Below are 14095 nucleotides of genomic sequence, written 5' to 3'. Positions count from 1 at the left end.
TCAATATTACAAGAAACATTAGATTGCTCCAGAAGGGGGTAATTTAACTAGAAACACTTTAAATTTCCTCAAGTAGTGCAGCTGATAGATTAAGAAAACAAAACAAAGCAAAACTTTGCTAGAGGGGATACAGAATGTAAATCACTGTTTGGAAATAGGTGCTTCTGTATTTATTTTGTTAAAGGCAGAACAAGAGGGCTCCGTTCGGTCAGTAACTTCCTAAAGGTACCGATGTACCAGCTGGTTTCTGAGAAGGCAAAATTTCTAATTCTCATAAATAGGAAATGATCCGTCCTTCGTCCTACATAGCTCTGATTAGTATCTCGCTGTGGGTTTGAAATCACTGAAAAATGTTCTCTGCGAGCTTTCTACTCAAGGTGTGAGTCTGTAGACCACCATCCTACTTGAAAGTTAGCCATTGCTTAGGGTTCTCTATTAGTATCTTATCAAGTGCATTCTCAGTGATCCCTCTAAGCAACATTTTAGGAACAATGTTGGTAAGTATATGAGAGTAGCCGTGACCTCCATACTTCATCAGCCGATGCTTCGTATGTATGTCGTGTGCCATCAGAATTCGATCTTCGTAGCCTTCATCCACCAGAAGACGCACTCTGTGAAAAATGTCAACTCATTATATGGCGTTTGTCTCACATTTAAAATGATCAGGGTGCTTTCAACTTTTTACTCAGAAATCTATTGTGCTTGCTGTAGAGATACTGCCTTCTTCTATGGCATGTGTACTGGGAGACCCTTAATAAAGATTGCGTGCTGATGGTAAAGGTGATATTGCATCGTAGTAGGAACATGATCCTTATTCCATGCACACAGAAACTTCCAGCCTGTGATATTTATGACAGTGCCTACAATACGGCATTAAAAATAGTTCTAATAGGATGTGCCAGTCTGAGTGAATGGCTGCTTGGGCATTGCACAAAATAACTTCGTTCTAGGTTTGTATCCAGCTCTCCACTCTAAAATACCTCCCTCGGTGGTCCCATTTTCCAGACTTCACTCTCCCCCCGCCCCGTCTCTCTCTCTCTCTTTCTCTCTCTCTCTCTCTCTCTCTCTCTCTCTCTCTCTCTCTCTCACTTATTTTCTAGCAAATAAAATCAATGGCAATTTCTGATTAAAACAGAGAAGCAAAAGGAACCTTCGCAAAGGTAAAACATTCTGAGAGTCAGATCAGTTGATTTGAAAGGAAGGGGCATATGATAAGCGAAATGGTCATTTTCAAAAGATCAGGAAGGGTACCTCTGTATTTTGAGCATCTGTTCCTTTGAAGTCTACGAGAATTCTGACTTAGTAGTAGTAGTCTTGGAGCACTGTATTAAATCAACCAGTACAAATTTACTCTGTCTTCCTTCTATCTCAACAAGATTGCTGTAAATACCAAGCCGTTCCTTTAAATTTATAGCCAGTTGACTGGAGAAGGGCTTTCCAACTACTGTCTAAACATCTAATCCTCTTTGCTTTGTTAAATGCTGTAATCTATAGTGTGAGTCACCTCCTGACAGCCACCATCTGTGTGTGTCTGGACTCTGGGCAGTGTCTGTCATGACTTCCACGGGATTCTACTGGCAGAAGGTGCAAAGTGGAGACAATGGCTCTTCCCTGGCGTTCTCTTCATGGTCATGTCAGTCTCTAGATTCCCAAATGAATCTAGATGGTCAGACAGCACCTTCCTCCAAGGGCTAATTATTCAAAAGATATCCTTTTTGTGTCTGTGACATTTCTTGGCATCCTAGCGCATGAGTCATATTTAGTAACTACTAAAAGTAAGCAAAATTGGGCCACTGCACAGAAACCTCAGACACAAAGCTCTGCCCTCTGAGAACATACATTTTAAAATAAAATAATAATTGAAGGTGAGACATTGTGTTCGTAGGTCGTGCCTAACAAGAGCCACGTCGAGCATTTTTGTCTAGAAATCTGTATTCGTGTCATTCATACGCATGTCCTGTAAGTATTTGGATGCTGTTTGAGCCACCATGGATATTTACCTCGTAAATCTGTACAATGTCCCAAAGCTCTGACCTGAAGTTACTTTTGGAACTCTCTTTGAGGCAATTCCCTAGAAAGTTCTAGGGTCATTTATGAGAAGAGAGAAAGATTTGACAGAATGCATGCCCACGCTGAAACTTAGTGTGGCAACCCTTAATCCACAACTGAGAAGGAGTGTCACGTTATGGGAAATTTTAGGGTATGCCTTCCTCCTTATCGTCTCTGAGCATTTCCCAGAAGTTTTTGTCTCTTTCCCTTGTCTGAGGAAAAAAAGCGATACCGTATTATGTCAGAGGCATATCGTATGGAACAGCAGATCCTTGTTGTTGTTCCTGCAACACTGCTACTCAATTGTGAAGTAGTAAGGAAAGAGTATAATGGCTAAGACACTCGCTTAAAACTGAGAATCCTAAGAACTGATTTAAGTCAAGAACGTAGAGACTAGCTACCTCACGACAAAGACACTGCTATGACTCTACGAAACAGTTCTCTCCTGACTATCAAATCAAGATATGACTTGGCCAGTCTTAAAATAAAAGCTCCTCTCTCATGCTGTGCCATTGTGTGGAAGAACAGTAGTTCCGAGACGCTGCCAGAAGGAAGGAACCACTGTAGATGAGAAGACAAAAATGACAGTAATTATAGAAATACAAATGAGTTAGTGTTTTGCAAACAAATATTAGAGAGAGACTACAAAGTGTGAAAAGGCAGAGATATAATAAGATTTGAGAAATGGAGCGTAAGATTGAAAACAGGTGTCAGACACAGAATTTCTGGTGCTGAAAACCAGAGGTAGGCAGAAGCGTGCTTCTATGTTCTTGCAGTTCAGAGATGTAAGATGACTAAGGCTCAGAAAGGGACTGCCAATGGATGATGAAAATCAAGTGCCCAAGAGATGGCGGACCAGGGTGGGTGCTGGAACACACCCCTGCCTAAAGGTCATTCGGTAATTACCGTGAATTGTGCTTGAGCCAAGTGACCTTATGCATGATTTTAATTTAGGGAAGATAAAGCATACATACATATACATGAACACGCATATACCGCATATATATTTTGATGTATTTCCAGACATCTAGAATGTTTACATTTGGCTCAATGAAAGCTGGCCAAAATTAAATTCTTGTTCTTGAATTAATAGCCAGAAGCTATCAAGGAGGAATATGAGGAGAGGTGCTGGTCATCCTCCCCCCGTATATCCTTCAGACCCCCTCTGCCGATCCCCTCTCTCTTAGTCAAGGTCTGGGAGCTGCGTGGGTGGCATAGGGTTGCTTCAGAAGATACAAAAGGTACAGCTCACTGCCACAAAGGGGCTTAGGAAAAGGAAGCGGGTCTTAGAAGCAAACTTCCCATTTCCAAGATGAATCGTAAAACGTATGTTGAGGGCATTCATCAGGAAACAGGGTTTGGAGATCATGAAAGATGAGAAAGCCCTACCCTACGCCCCCACTTTAAATCCCAAAGAATATTCACCTCACAGCATGGCCCAGGCTTGAAGGGCCCTGGGGTAACTTGTCTGCCTGTACTGAATGGTGCTCCTAAGAAAGTTAGGTAAAATCCTGACGCAAAATTAACAACAACAAAAACGGAACGATAAATTGGTGTATTAAAGAGCTGATTTCAGTGGTTTAAAAAAATTTGTTTTAAGTCCTAGCTCCATGGGTCAGGTCAGTTTGCTCCTGTACAGCTGAGCATCTCCATATTTACATAGCAAGCGTTACATGGATCAGCTAGCTCTCCCTGATGATATTGAACTTGAAGCCTATTTTACTGTTAATGAGGTCGTGAAGGAGGAGTACCCATACGCAGGGACAGCAGAAGGCACACAGGTGTAAAGGTTGGCCACCCACGCTGAGAGCTGAGGGCTGTCCCTGACCGTGGCCACAGATCTTCCCCTCAATTCCAGTGTGGGGGTATGTCCTACCGTTGCTGCTTTAGCCTCCGTTTCTGGACATCACTTCTGTAGGTCAGGTGTCTTTACTTGTAGCCCACACAGTTTTCTACGCCCTTAACCACATTCTGGCCCGTCTCTGTCCCAGAAGACTACTTCCTCTCTGAAATCCCAATTTTCACTCTCCCACCCCGACCACGAGTCACATTTCTCTTTTTCCCTCACCGTCTTCTGGGTACATTCCCCCCTCACTCAAGCTTCTGATTGGTTGCCGCTGCTATGTTATTCCCACCTCGCCTTACTTCTCTCTATACCTTCTACTGTTCATCTTGGACCTCAGGACCCTCACTCAACCCCACCCCAGATCCCCTGTCGACCACATTTTTCAGACAGAATCCCAACCCTCAGTCTCTCTAACTGTTCACGTTTTCTGCTTCTCCTCAAAGCTTCTTTGGTCTTATTATCAAAATACAAAACGTTTTTGGGGGGGGGGGGCGGAAAATCACCAAGTCATGTGCACTGGTGCCCATGTTCGGTCGTGCAGACATGATCTTGAGCCTCACCGGGGTCTCACACACACCGTGTCCTATCGGTATCTGTCTCATTCACTCAGTGTCCATTCCCAGCCTTCCTCCTCTTCTACAAGGTCCTGCCCTGAATCTGTTACCTCCTTCGCAGAAGATAACCATGTTGACTTCACAGGGACCCTACAGAACACAGGTGGTCATATGTCCTCGGTTTCCCATTCTCACCACATCTATCTGCATTCACCCCATCACTCGCCTTACACCTTTCAACCAACTTTCTGTTTGCTTCCCAGCTGCCATCTGTTTGTCTCCTTGGAAAGCTTGCTCTATATCTCCTCTCTCCAGATTGTTTTAAGTTAGTGTCGATCGACTATTTTCATATTCTGCACCAGACATTCAGGAAAAACTCTTCATACTTTATTTCATATAAACTCCATAACCCTATAGAAGAGGTACTTCTTCCTGCGATTTGTTCTCTTTGTGTCTCTGCTTTTGCTCTCAGCCACATAAACATTGCTTAACCCTTCGTTAGTTTGAGAGAGAGAGGGAAAGAGTGAATGGGGAAAAAGGGTAGAGGGAGAGAGAGAAAGTCTCTTAAGCAGGCTCCACACTCAGAGTAGAGCCCAGCCATGATCCTGGGATCATGACCTGAGCCGAAATCAAGAGTCGGATGTTCAACTGACTGAGCCACCCAGGTGCCCCAAACATTGCTGGACCCTTGACAAAACCTTCCCTTGATCCTATCTTGTCTTCTCACTTTGACCCTATGCCCCTGCTTCCCCTGACCACCAAGCTTCTTGAAAGAGTAACCCCACCTTCTCTCTCCTCTTCCTTACCCCCTACTCATTCTTCAAGACTTTTCTACGGAGACTTCACTGACTGCACAGTGAGCATCTCCAGCCTTTACCTCACTGATGCCGGCCACCTGTCAGTTGCCCAAGCCCTTCTGCTCCAAACAGTCTCCTGCACCTACTTGCACAACAACATATTTCCCTGATTCTCTTCTCACTTTGAAAACTTTTCGATCTGTCCTTGAGTGACTCTTCCTGAGTCCATTCCTTAAATATCATTGTTCCCTAGAGTTCTGTCCTCATTCTCTCCTCTGAGTGATCTCACTCATTCCCACGCTGCCAACCATGACATACAAACCAAAGATGCCTAGATTTATGTCTGAGTCCAGATCTCTGCCCTGAGCCTCACAGCCTTATCCACAGCCCCACTGGATAGCTACTCTTAGATTATTCCCAAACCAAAGTCATCCTTGTCAATCCCAAATCTGTTTCTCCTCCCAGATTCCCTAACTTGGTGCATCCAATGTTCACATCACCGTGTAACCAGGACAAACCAGGTAACCATCCATCCTTGACTCCAGAAACTTTCCACTTGGTTACAGAGAATGACTCGGACAATTTGTTGCTTCGGCAATTTTGAGGGGTCAAATTCTATATGATGTTTGGTCTTCAGACATTCTACTTACGGCATTTAAGTTTCAATCATCTCCACAGTGAATATTTTTGATAAAGCATTTCACACACATGTTGTAGGAGGTTAGGACTTCAGTGTGGTCAACATGGGAAAGAAACCACTTACTTCATTAGGGATAGAAAGACGAAAGCATCTTTGTTCTCTTTTTGTCATGGCAGGGGTTAAGTATTATCTGTTTCTTGTCAGCTGCCCATCTGCACTGAACTCCTAAGGCTCTGCTAAGCTTTTGCCTACTTAGGATGACTCATTTGCTTCTTGAAATAATATATAGAGATTTCTCTCCCCAAAACAGCATTGATACATTTTTTTCTGCAAGTCTCTGGTTCTGCCTGCTCACTGTTTTCCGAATCTTTGCTAATACCTACCCAGATATGAATCAAAAAGGACTGGTAAAAGGGAACACTATCAGGGATTTCATCATATTTACCTCCTAATTCTTTTATTATCATTGGGCATGTCGATATCCGGGTTGAATTGGTAATGAAGGAGTTCAGTCCCAAAGAGATCATATTCCAAGTAACAGCCAAGTTGAGCAAACTCCAGGAGTTCCTTTTTATCAAGTATAGTCCTAGAGGCAATAAGACAGACACAGTGTAATTATCAAGAGCATATTTTCCACATATACAGATTAAAAGTTTTAAGTACACCATGTACTGGAACATAATTAAAGTAACAGAAGTTTGAGTCCGCACTTATGATGTGACTAGAAAATAGTAAGTTCAACCTGTTACCAGAAATAAGGGAATTTACCGTATCTAAAAGGGAGTTTCCCTTCTAAAGTGCTTGGGAACTATAGACATTTTAATTATGTTGCCATTACTCAAAAACAATCTTGCAATTCTCCTTCAGAACTGTCTTCAGGATATGTTCCGTATTCTTTTGGAAATCCTTCATAGCAGCAGAACAGCTGTGAGCTCTGGAAACTATCAAAGGGAACTTGGCATCAGTCTGGTGAACTAGGTGAGTAATACTAATCTGCGTAAAACATGAAGCTAAGGTAAGGAGATTTTCTTATGGAGATCATAAGGTGGTTCCAAAATTAATTCCAAGGCCTTTGTGAATGTCATTGCTTCTTTTTAAAAAGGGGGACAAAATTCCTACAGTTATTTATTTGTGTTCTGGTGTACCTATTTTTAAATAGAATTTATTATTTTGTGATAATCTTTATGGATATCTTCTCATTTCTTTAGCGATCGTAGTAAGAATAACACTATCTTATGATGTAAGACTGTGTAAATGAATGGGAAAGGAGAGGTATGTGAGATAAACACAGGCTACAGACAGGGGAGCAGAGTCCAGAGCAAGAGTAGATTATCTCGAGAAATTTAGATTATAATAAGTAAAAAGGGACGCATTAGGTCAACCCCCAAAATACCATGGTAGAGATTCAAACACATGGAAAAATAAGGAAGGAAGGAAGGAAGGAAGGAAGGAAGAAGGAAGGAAGGAAGGAAGGAAGGAAGGAAGGAAGGAAGGAGGAAGGAAGGGAGGAAGGGAGGAAGGGAGGAAGGGAGGAAGGGAGGAAGGGAGGAGGGAAGGAAGGGAAGGAAGGGAGGTAGGGTAGGGAGGAAGGATTTGTTCTTCAGGAGACAATATAGAAAAAATGTGAGGGGAAAAGTGCACCCCATTAGACATTGTGTGAAGGGTGGTAAGGGTGTAGATTATGGAAGTGATTGAGATCCCAAATTGGCCTGGTGCAGAGTGGGATTTATCAGATGATCATTGTCTTACTAGGCTTTTATCCACTGATATTCTATTACCTTGGCTATTCCAGGATGCAAGGATTAAAGCACTATCATATGTCTATAAATCTGCTTCTAAGAGGTCACAAGTATTTTCAAGGCCTTTCTTCCAAACCATGGGAGGACCAATTAAGCCTCTGTGTGTCATGAGTGCAAGAGTTTTCTGCTGTCTCGGGATGCTCCCTAGGAGCTGACTATTGACTTTCACTCTGAGCAGTCATATTGTAGCTGCTTCCTTTTTATTCTATTCAACAATTCAGCATAACTTAGAGTTCACGATGTTGTTTTAGGCAGGGAGGCTAAAATATCTTTCTTTTATACTATAAAACGTGCATTAGTTCTGTGCTGTCTTCTAATACTATTCCTTTTCCATCTTCTTACCCCGGGGACCATCTTTTGCTTCCAAAATTACTTGCCTAAAAGAATATGTGTTTTTCTATAGTAGACACATTCTGTTTTCCCCCAAAGAACCATGCTTAAAAACAAAATATGCACAATTAAAATAACATAAGAAGGAAAAGATAAGTTTAGTGTGTTTCTTTCGAGTCAGTTCCTTCAGTGTGTTAATTACTGGGTAGGTGGGCGGCGAGGGGGGGGGACAAACCAGGGATGTAGGGGCCAATAACATGTTGGATCAGACTCTTTTCTGCTTCTAATGTCTTTATTCTTTCTGTGGCCTAATGTCTTTAGACTAAGTTTTCTAGACTTTGAATGACACACCAAGGTAGATATTCAATGAGAAGCCTGTAGTAAATGAAAAGCCGTAGGAAACTTTTTCATCTTAGTTCCAACTGAAAATGAAAAAATAAAATTGCTTATCATCATAATAGCTAAAAATTACAAGAATTTACCATGTGTCTGGCATTGTGCTAAAGCACTTTATATTTGTTACCCCATTTCATATTCTCCGTAATCCCACTGGTCTCAATTTTACAGATGAGGAAACTGGGATGTGAGAGATTAGAGACTTATTCAAGGTGATGTGTTGAAATATAAATTCATTTCAGTGCTAGAATCATCTATCTTCACCCTCAATCTATATGACTTCTACTGATAAACATTTTGTGCTCAAAGAACGTTTTCCAGAATTACACTGACTGTAGCACACAAGGGTTTTTTAAATCTTTATTTTGAAATTTAATTCCCTCTCACAAAACGCACTTGAAAAATGGGGAATATGGGGCACCTGGGTGGCTCAGTTGGTTAAGCATGTGACTCTCAATTTCCGGCTCAGGTCATGAGCTCATGGTTTGTGATATGGGGCCCCATGTTGGGCTTGTGCTAACAGCACAGAACCTGCTTGGGATTCTCTGTCTCCCTCTCTCTCTGCCCCTCCCCTACTCTCACACACTCTCTCTGCCTCTCAAAAATAAATAAATAAACTTAAAAAAAAAGAAAGGAAAAAAATGGGGAATTTCCGTCAAAGGGTAGTGTGGGGGCTGGGCCATGATAAACCTGAAAAGTAAGAAAGGATTACTTTGAAGAGTTCTTTGTTTGCTAGCTCAAAGGGTAGATATATACAGTAGGCAGTATTTGACCATTACAGTTCTATTAGACAATTTCACTGACATGGTCAAAGAAGGAGAAGGAACTATATTAATTATGACCATTGCTTACTTTCTTACCAGGAGCCTGACATTGCCCTGTGCCTCTTACAAATATTAAGGGGCACATATTAAGAGTCTCCTATCCCAGGCTGGACTCCTGAAGTCCAGAACTGCATGTCTAATTGCCCGTTTGCCATCCTCACTGAGATGTCTAATAGATAGCAGACTAAACCCCTCCTCGACCACCATAAACCAGCTGTCCCAACACCCTTCCCTCTCTCTTCTCACAGCAACTCCATCCATTCGTTTGCTCAGGCCAAAAACCTTGCTATCGTCCTTGACAGGCTTCATCTCACACTATACATCTAGCCTGCCGGGACAGCTTTTTGGCTCAACTTTCAAAATGTGCTCGGAATCTGGACGTGTCACCAACTCTCCCTCTACCCTCCTGGTCCAAATCACCACCATCTCTTTCGCAGCTGCTCTCTTTGCTTTTCTGCCTTTGGTCTAGTACTTTCTATTCACATGTAGCAACCAAAGTGCTATCACCACAACTAAGTCAGACCAGGTCTCTCAAGTGCTCACAACTCACCAGTGGCTTCCCATGTCCCTCAGAGACAAAGCCAAGGCCTTGCAGTGGCCCATGAGGCCATGATTGATCTCTTTGATGTGGTCTTGTAACCGCCTCATCTAAGAGAGGAATGGGGAAGGTAGGAATCCGTTTCTCCAGATGTCAATTACATATAGGTGCTACCTACGTTATAAATGTTATCTGAAGAACGTCGCTATAGGTGAAGATATCTTTCCAGAGGAAGGCTAACAGGTTTAGTAAGATTCATCTACACATGTAAGTTTCAGAAGTAAATCCGTGGGAATTATTCTGTAGGACAGCACATAGAAAGGAGTATGATTAAGAGGCAAATGGTCCTCCTATAAAATACTCTTAAAAATTTCATAGTCACATGGAGAGAAGATTTCTTCAGAAGAGGAACAAAAGCTGATATTTTGGACATTAGGAAAATACAGTTAAAAACGAAGCTGAAAAATGTGCTCTCATGAAAATGTCAGGAGATAGATGAAATCATACATTATATATCACGTATTATGTATTACATATTATTATTTTTACAGACATTTGGTAATATAACACCCTCTGGATAACTGAACATTAGGGTGAAGGTGACTAAGAAATGAATTCACCTTAATTCTCCTTACTGTTGCACAAAGTCTACGGGGAGAAAATAGTGTCAGTGATCATGCATAATGTTCAAGGAAAGTCCTGAAAAAAATCCCAGAATTTGGTATAAGCTATTAATGGGGGATAGAAGGTAAAGCAAGACAGTCAACACATAATAATCATCAGGTATTTAAAACAGCCCTATCTCATTTAATCCTTACAAAAACTGTATGAAGAAGGTCTGATCATCCCCATTTCATAGACAGGGAAACTTGAGACTCAGAAAAGTTAAGGAACTCAACTTCCAGACTGAGGGACTGAGAATAAACCTAGACTGTGTCTGTCTCCAAATCCATGTTCTTAGGCCATGTAGCCCCTTCTGTGTTGGGAGAAGCACCCACATCCATCCACTCGCCGCGCTGAGACTCAGCTATGGCGAAGTGCACCCCATCACAAACTAGTAACCCTGCACCATGAATGTCTAACAAGGTGACTTAGCCACATTCAACTGACATTCCGTTGGATGACTTCCAGGGACTGTCAAGGTGCTACTGAAGTCACATTTATGCAAGTGACTTTTATTTTTTCACTTGGAGAAAGGATTGACCCCAAATGTCAGAATGGTACCTTGGGAAAATGTACTCTGCTTGACGTCTTTCAGATGAGGATTAAAGAGGTCCTGGTCCTCCCGGTCATCAGGGATCTCGTAGGGCTTCTCATACAAGGTGTCAACTCTAATTCTGCTCATTCCATATTCTAGATCCATGAAAATGATATTCTTTCTTATTCCAATCTTCCCCAGCCTTTAAGGTAATTATTTTTCACCTCTTGCCCTAAGCAGTCAGTGGGGTGATTTTGAGATACAGAAGGGCTCCCGCATTTCATACTGGAGAAAGTTCCTTGTTCAAGGTGGATGCAGTGGTTACAATGTCGTTGTAAAATATCCTGGGATTTCCCAGGAAGAAGCTGAAATTTCTGTATCAAGTATTTGTTCCTGTCATTCATATTATATATACTCTTTCTCCTGTTGCATGTTTTATGTTTATGCTCCCTAACTAATAAACAAATTCTCTCTATATCAGGAACAGGCGTAAATTTATGACAGACATATTGCCATCAGCCACAAAGTGGTACCTGAAGCGATTTGGCTATCTTCATTTTCAGAATATGGTTATCATTCACTAGTGTTTTCAGGCTGGTACTAAATCTCATGACAGTTGATTCTGTTTGTCAAACTTCTTTATACTCTAGATCTTATCCGAGTGCTGAGGGGTTTAGTTTAATGTCAAAATGCATTCTGAGTGGGAGCAAGGAAGTCTGTGTGAAGTGATAGTTTAGACAAGGGTCAAAAGAACCAAGCAGCAAAGAATATGATCCGTGGGTGTGATCAAGATGATAACAGTATCTAACATTTGTCTTGGCCTTTCCAGTTTCAAAGAACTCTCAAATGCCTTCTTTCATTTCATGCATTCAAGCACACCTTCATGAATTAATTCAGCAAGCATCTACTATCTTGTACTATCACCTACCTTGTGCTAGCCTCCGCTGGGAATACAGATATGAGGGAGATATTTAAGCTGCTGTCTTAACGAATGTAAAGCCAAAGGGAAGGAGATAGGTATTTAGACTAATAATTACAATTAAATGTGTTGAAAGGTTTTTTTTAGTACAAATGAATACAAAGTGTTGTGAAAGAAAAATGAAAAGAATAACTCATTTGGGTGGAGTCTATTGAATAGAAGATGATTCAGATAAAGGTTGCTGGGGTTCAGGTGTTGCCGGATCGATGATAATGAAGTACACCTGTTGAGAGGCAAGAGAAGAAAAAAGAAAAAGAATCTTGCTGTTCCTGATGATAAAGCTGTAATTATCAGAGCCAAAGTGCATGAGGGGAGGGCTTGGGTGGTGCAGTTGGTTAAGAATCCAGCTCTTGATTTCAGCTCAGGTCATGAGCTCATGGTTCCTTAGTTTAAGCCCCACATAGGGCTCTGCACTGACAGCACGGAGCCTGCTTGGGATTCCCTCGCTCTCCTCCTGTCTCTGCTCCTCCCCTGCTCACACATGTGCTCTCTTTCTCTCGCTCTTTCTCTCGCTCTCAAAAATAAATAAATAAACTTAAAAAAAATAATAAAGTCCATGAGGGAGGAGGCAACCATCCATCTATCCATCCAGCCACCCATCCATCCACCAATAAGAAGTTATTACTTTTGGGGCATCTGGGTGGCTCAGTCGGTTAAGTGTCCGACTTTGGCTCAGGTCATGATCTCATGGTTCGTGGGTTCAAGCCCTGCATCAGGCTTCGTGCTGATGACTCAGAGCCTGGAGCCAGCTTCAGATACTGTCTCCCTCTTTCTCTGTCCTTCCCCCTCTCTCACACACACACACACACACACACACACACACACACACACACACTCTCTCTCACTCGCTCTCTCTCTGTCTCTCTCAAAAATAAATATTAAAAAAAAAGAAATTATTACTTAAAAATTTTTAAGTTTATTTATTTATTTTGAGAGAGAGAGCCCAAGTGGGGGAGATGAGAGAGAAGGACAGACAGAATCCCAAGCAGGCTCTGCACTGCCAGGGCAGAGCTCCACATGGGGCTCGGACTCAACAGACCTTGAGATCATGACCTGAGCCAAGGTCAACTCAGGCGCTTAACTGACTGCGCCACCCAGGCACCCCAAGAAACTACTGATCATCAACTTACAGGATGAGATATTAGTTGGCTAAACAAAGACAGCACACTGTCCCATCCTTCAAGAAGTTCAGTGTCTATTAGGAAAAAAGAGACATGCAAACGATTGTTTTCCAGACCTACCAAGTCATAATAAAAGTACTGCTAGGAACGGGGCTGGCACAGAGAAGGAGATAACAAACCCTTCTTGGCTCCTTCAGGAAAAGCTTTCTTAAGAAGAAAACCTCTGTTGAACTTACTGTGTTTGCAAACAGACTCTGCCGAGTAGATAAGGGAGAATGGAGTATTCACAGCAAAGAGACTAGCTTGTGTGAGAAGCATGTAAGAATGATCAGCACAGGGCACTCAGGGTCACAGTCGGGGTGGCCTTGGTCCAAATTTGGTGTGTGTACTGGAGTCCATGGGAGATGAGGTGAAAGGATGGGTAGAGGCCAGATGACCAAGATATCTGGATTTTGTACTGAAGGCGAAGGGGTCATTAAAGAGCTGTGACTCAGGGTGGAATGTAATCCAGTTTGCACTGGAAAGATCAAAATTGGTGGCCACGTGGGCGAGGCGAAGGGAATGATTCCTGTTTGAAGATGATTACAGTAGTTCAGAGGGCAGATGAGGGCCTGAATTAAGTCAACAAGGAAGGAATACATAGGAGGGGTTGTATTCGGAGATCTTCGTACAGTAGACAGGTTTCATCATGTGGGGGTGCAGGGAAGGGAGGAATTTAACACCTGGGTGAATAATGCTGTGTTCGACCAGAATAGGGCACACGGCAGGAAGAGGAAGCCACGAGTCACTGTCCCCATAGTGACAGCGATGGAGAAGGAGAATCAAAGGCCTGTCTTGGGCAGTCGATTAGATATTGGTGTCGTTAAATGACACCAAGAGCATGGGAAGAGCAGGTTCTGAAACTCACAATCAGCTGGTGAAATCATTTTACCACATATTATCATTATTATATAGAAGAGGAAACTAAAGCTTGGATCTTTTGAGTGGTCAAGTATTCCTACTCCAATTGCAGTTCACTTTCCAT

At 42.2% G+C, this 14095-nt stretch overlaps 1 protein-coding gene across 1 annotated transcript in view; it reads right to left on the bottom strand.

The window, feature by feature from the left end:
* Positions 1-218: 218 nt before the first annotated feature.
* PTER (phosphotriesterase related) overlaps positions 219-14095 on the bottom strand; it is a 68615-nt gene continuing 54738 nt past the window's right edge. Inside the window, exons 4-5 of the mRNA XM_030322122.1 lie at positions 6332-6472; positions 219-611 (exon numbers count right to left, since the gene is read on the bottom strand). Coding sequence (XP_030177982.1) covers positions 401-611; positions 6332-6472 — 352 coding nt within the window. The 3' untranslated portion in view covers positions 219-400. The remainder of the gene's footprint in view (positions 612-6331; positions 6473-14095) is intronic.

This window comes from Lynx canadensis, chromosome B4 (genome assembly GCF_007474595.2).
Source record: "Lynx canadensis isolate LIC74 chromosome B4, mLynCan4.pri.v2, whole genome shotgun sequence".
Taxonomy (NCBI): Eukaryota; Metazoa; Chordata; class Mammalia; order Carnivora; family Felidae; genus Lynx; species Lynx canadensis.
The sequence above is the reverse complement of the archived record's forward strand: the minus strand, read 5'-3'. Positions and strand labels throughout refer to the sequence as shown.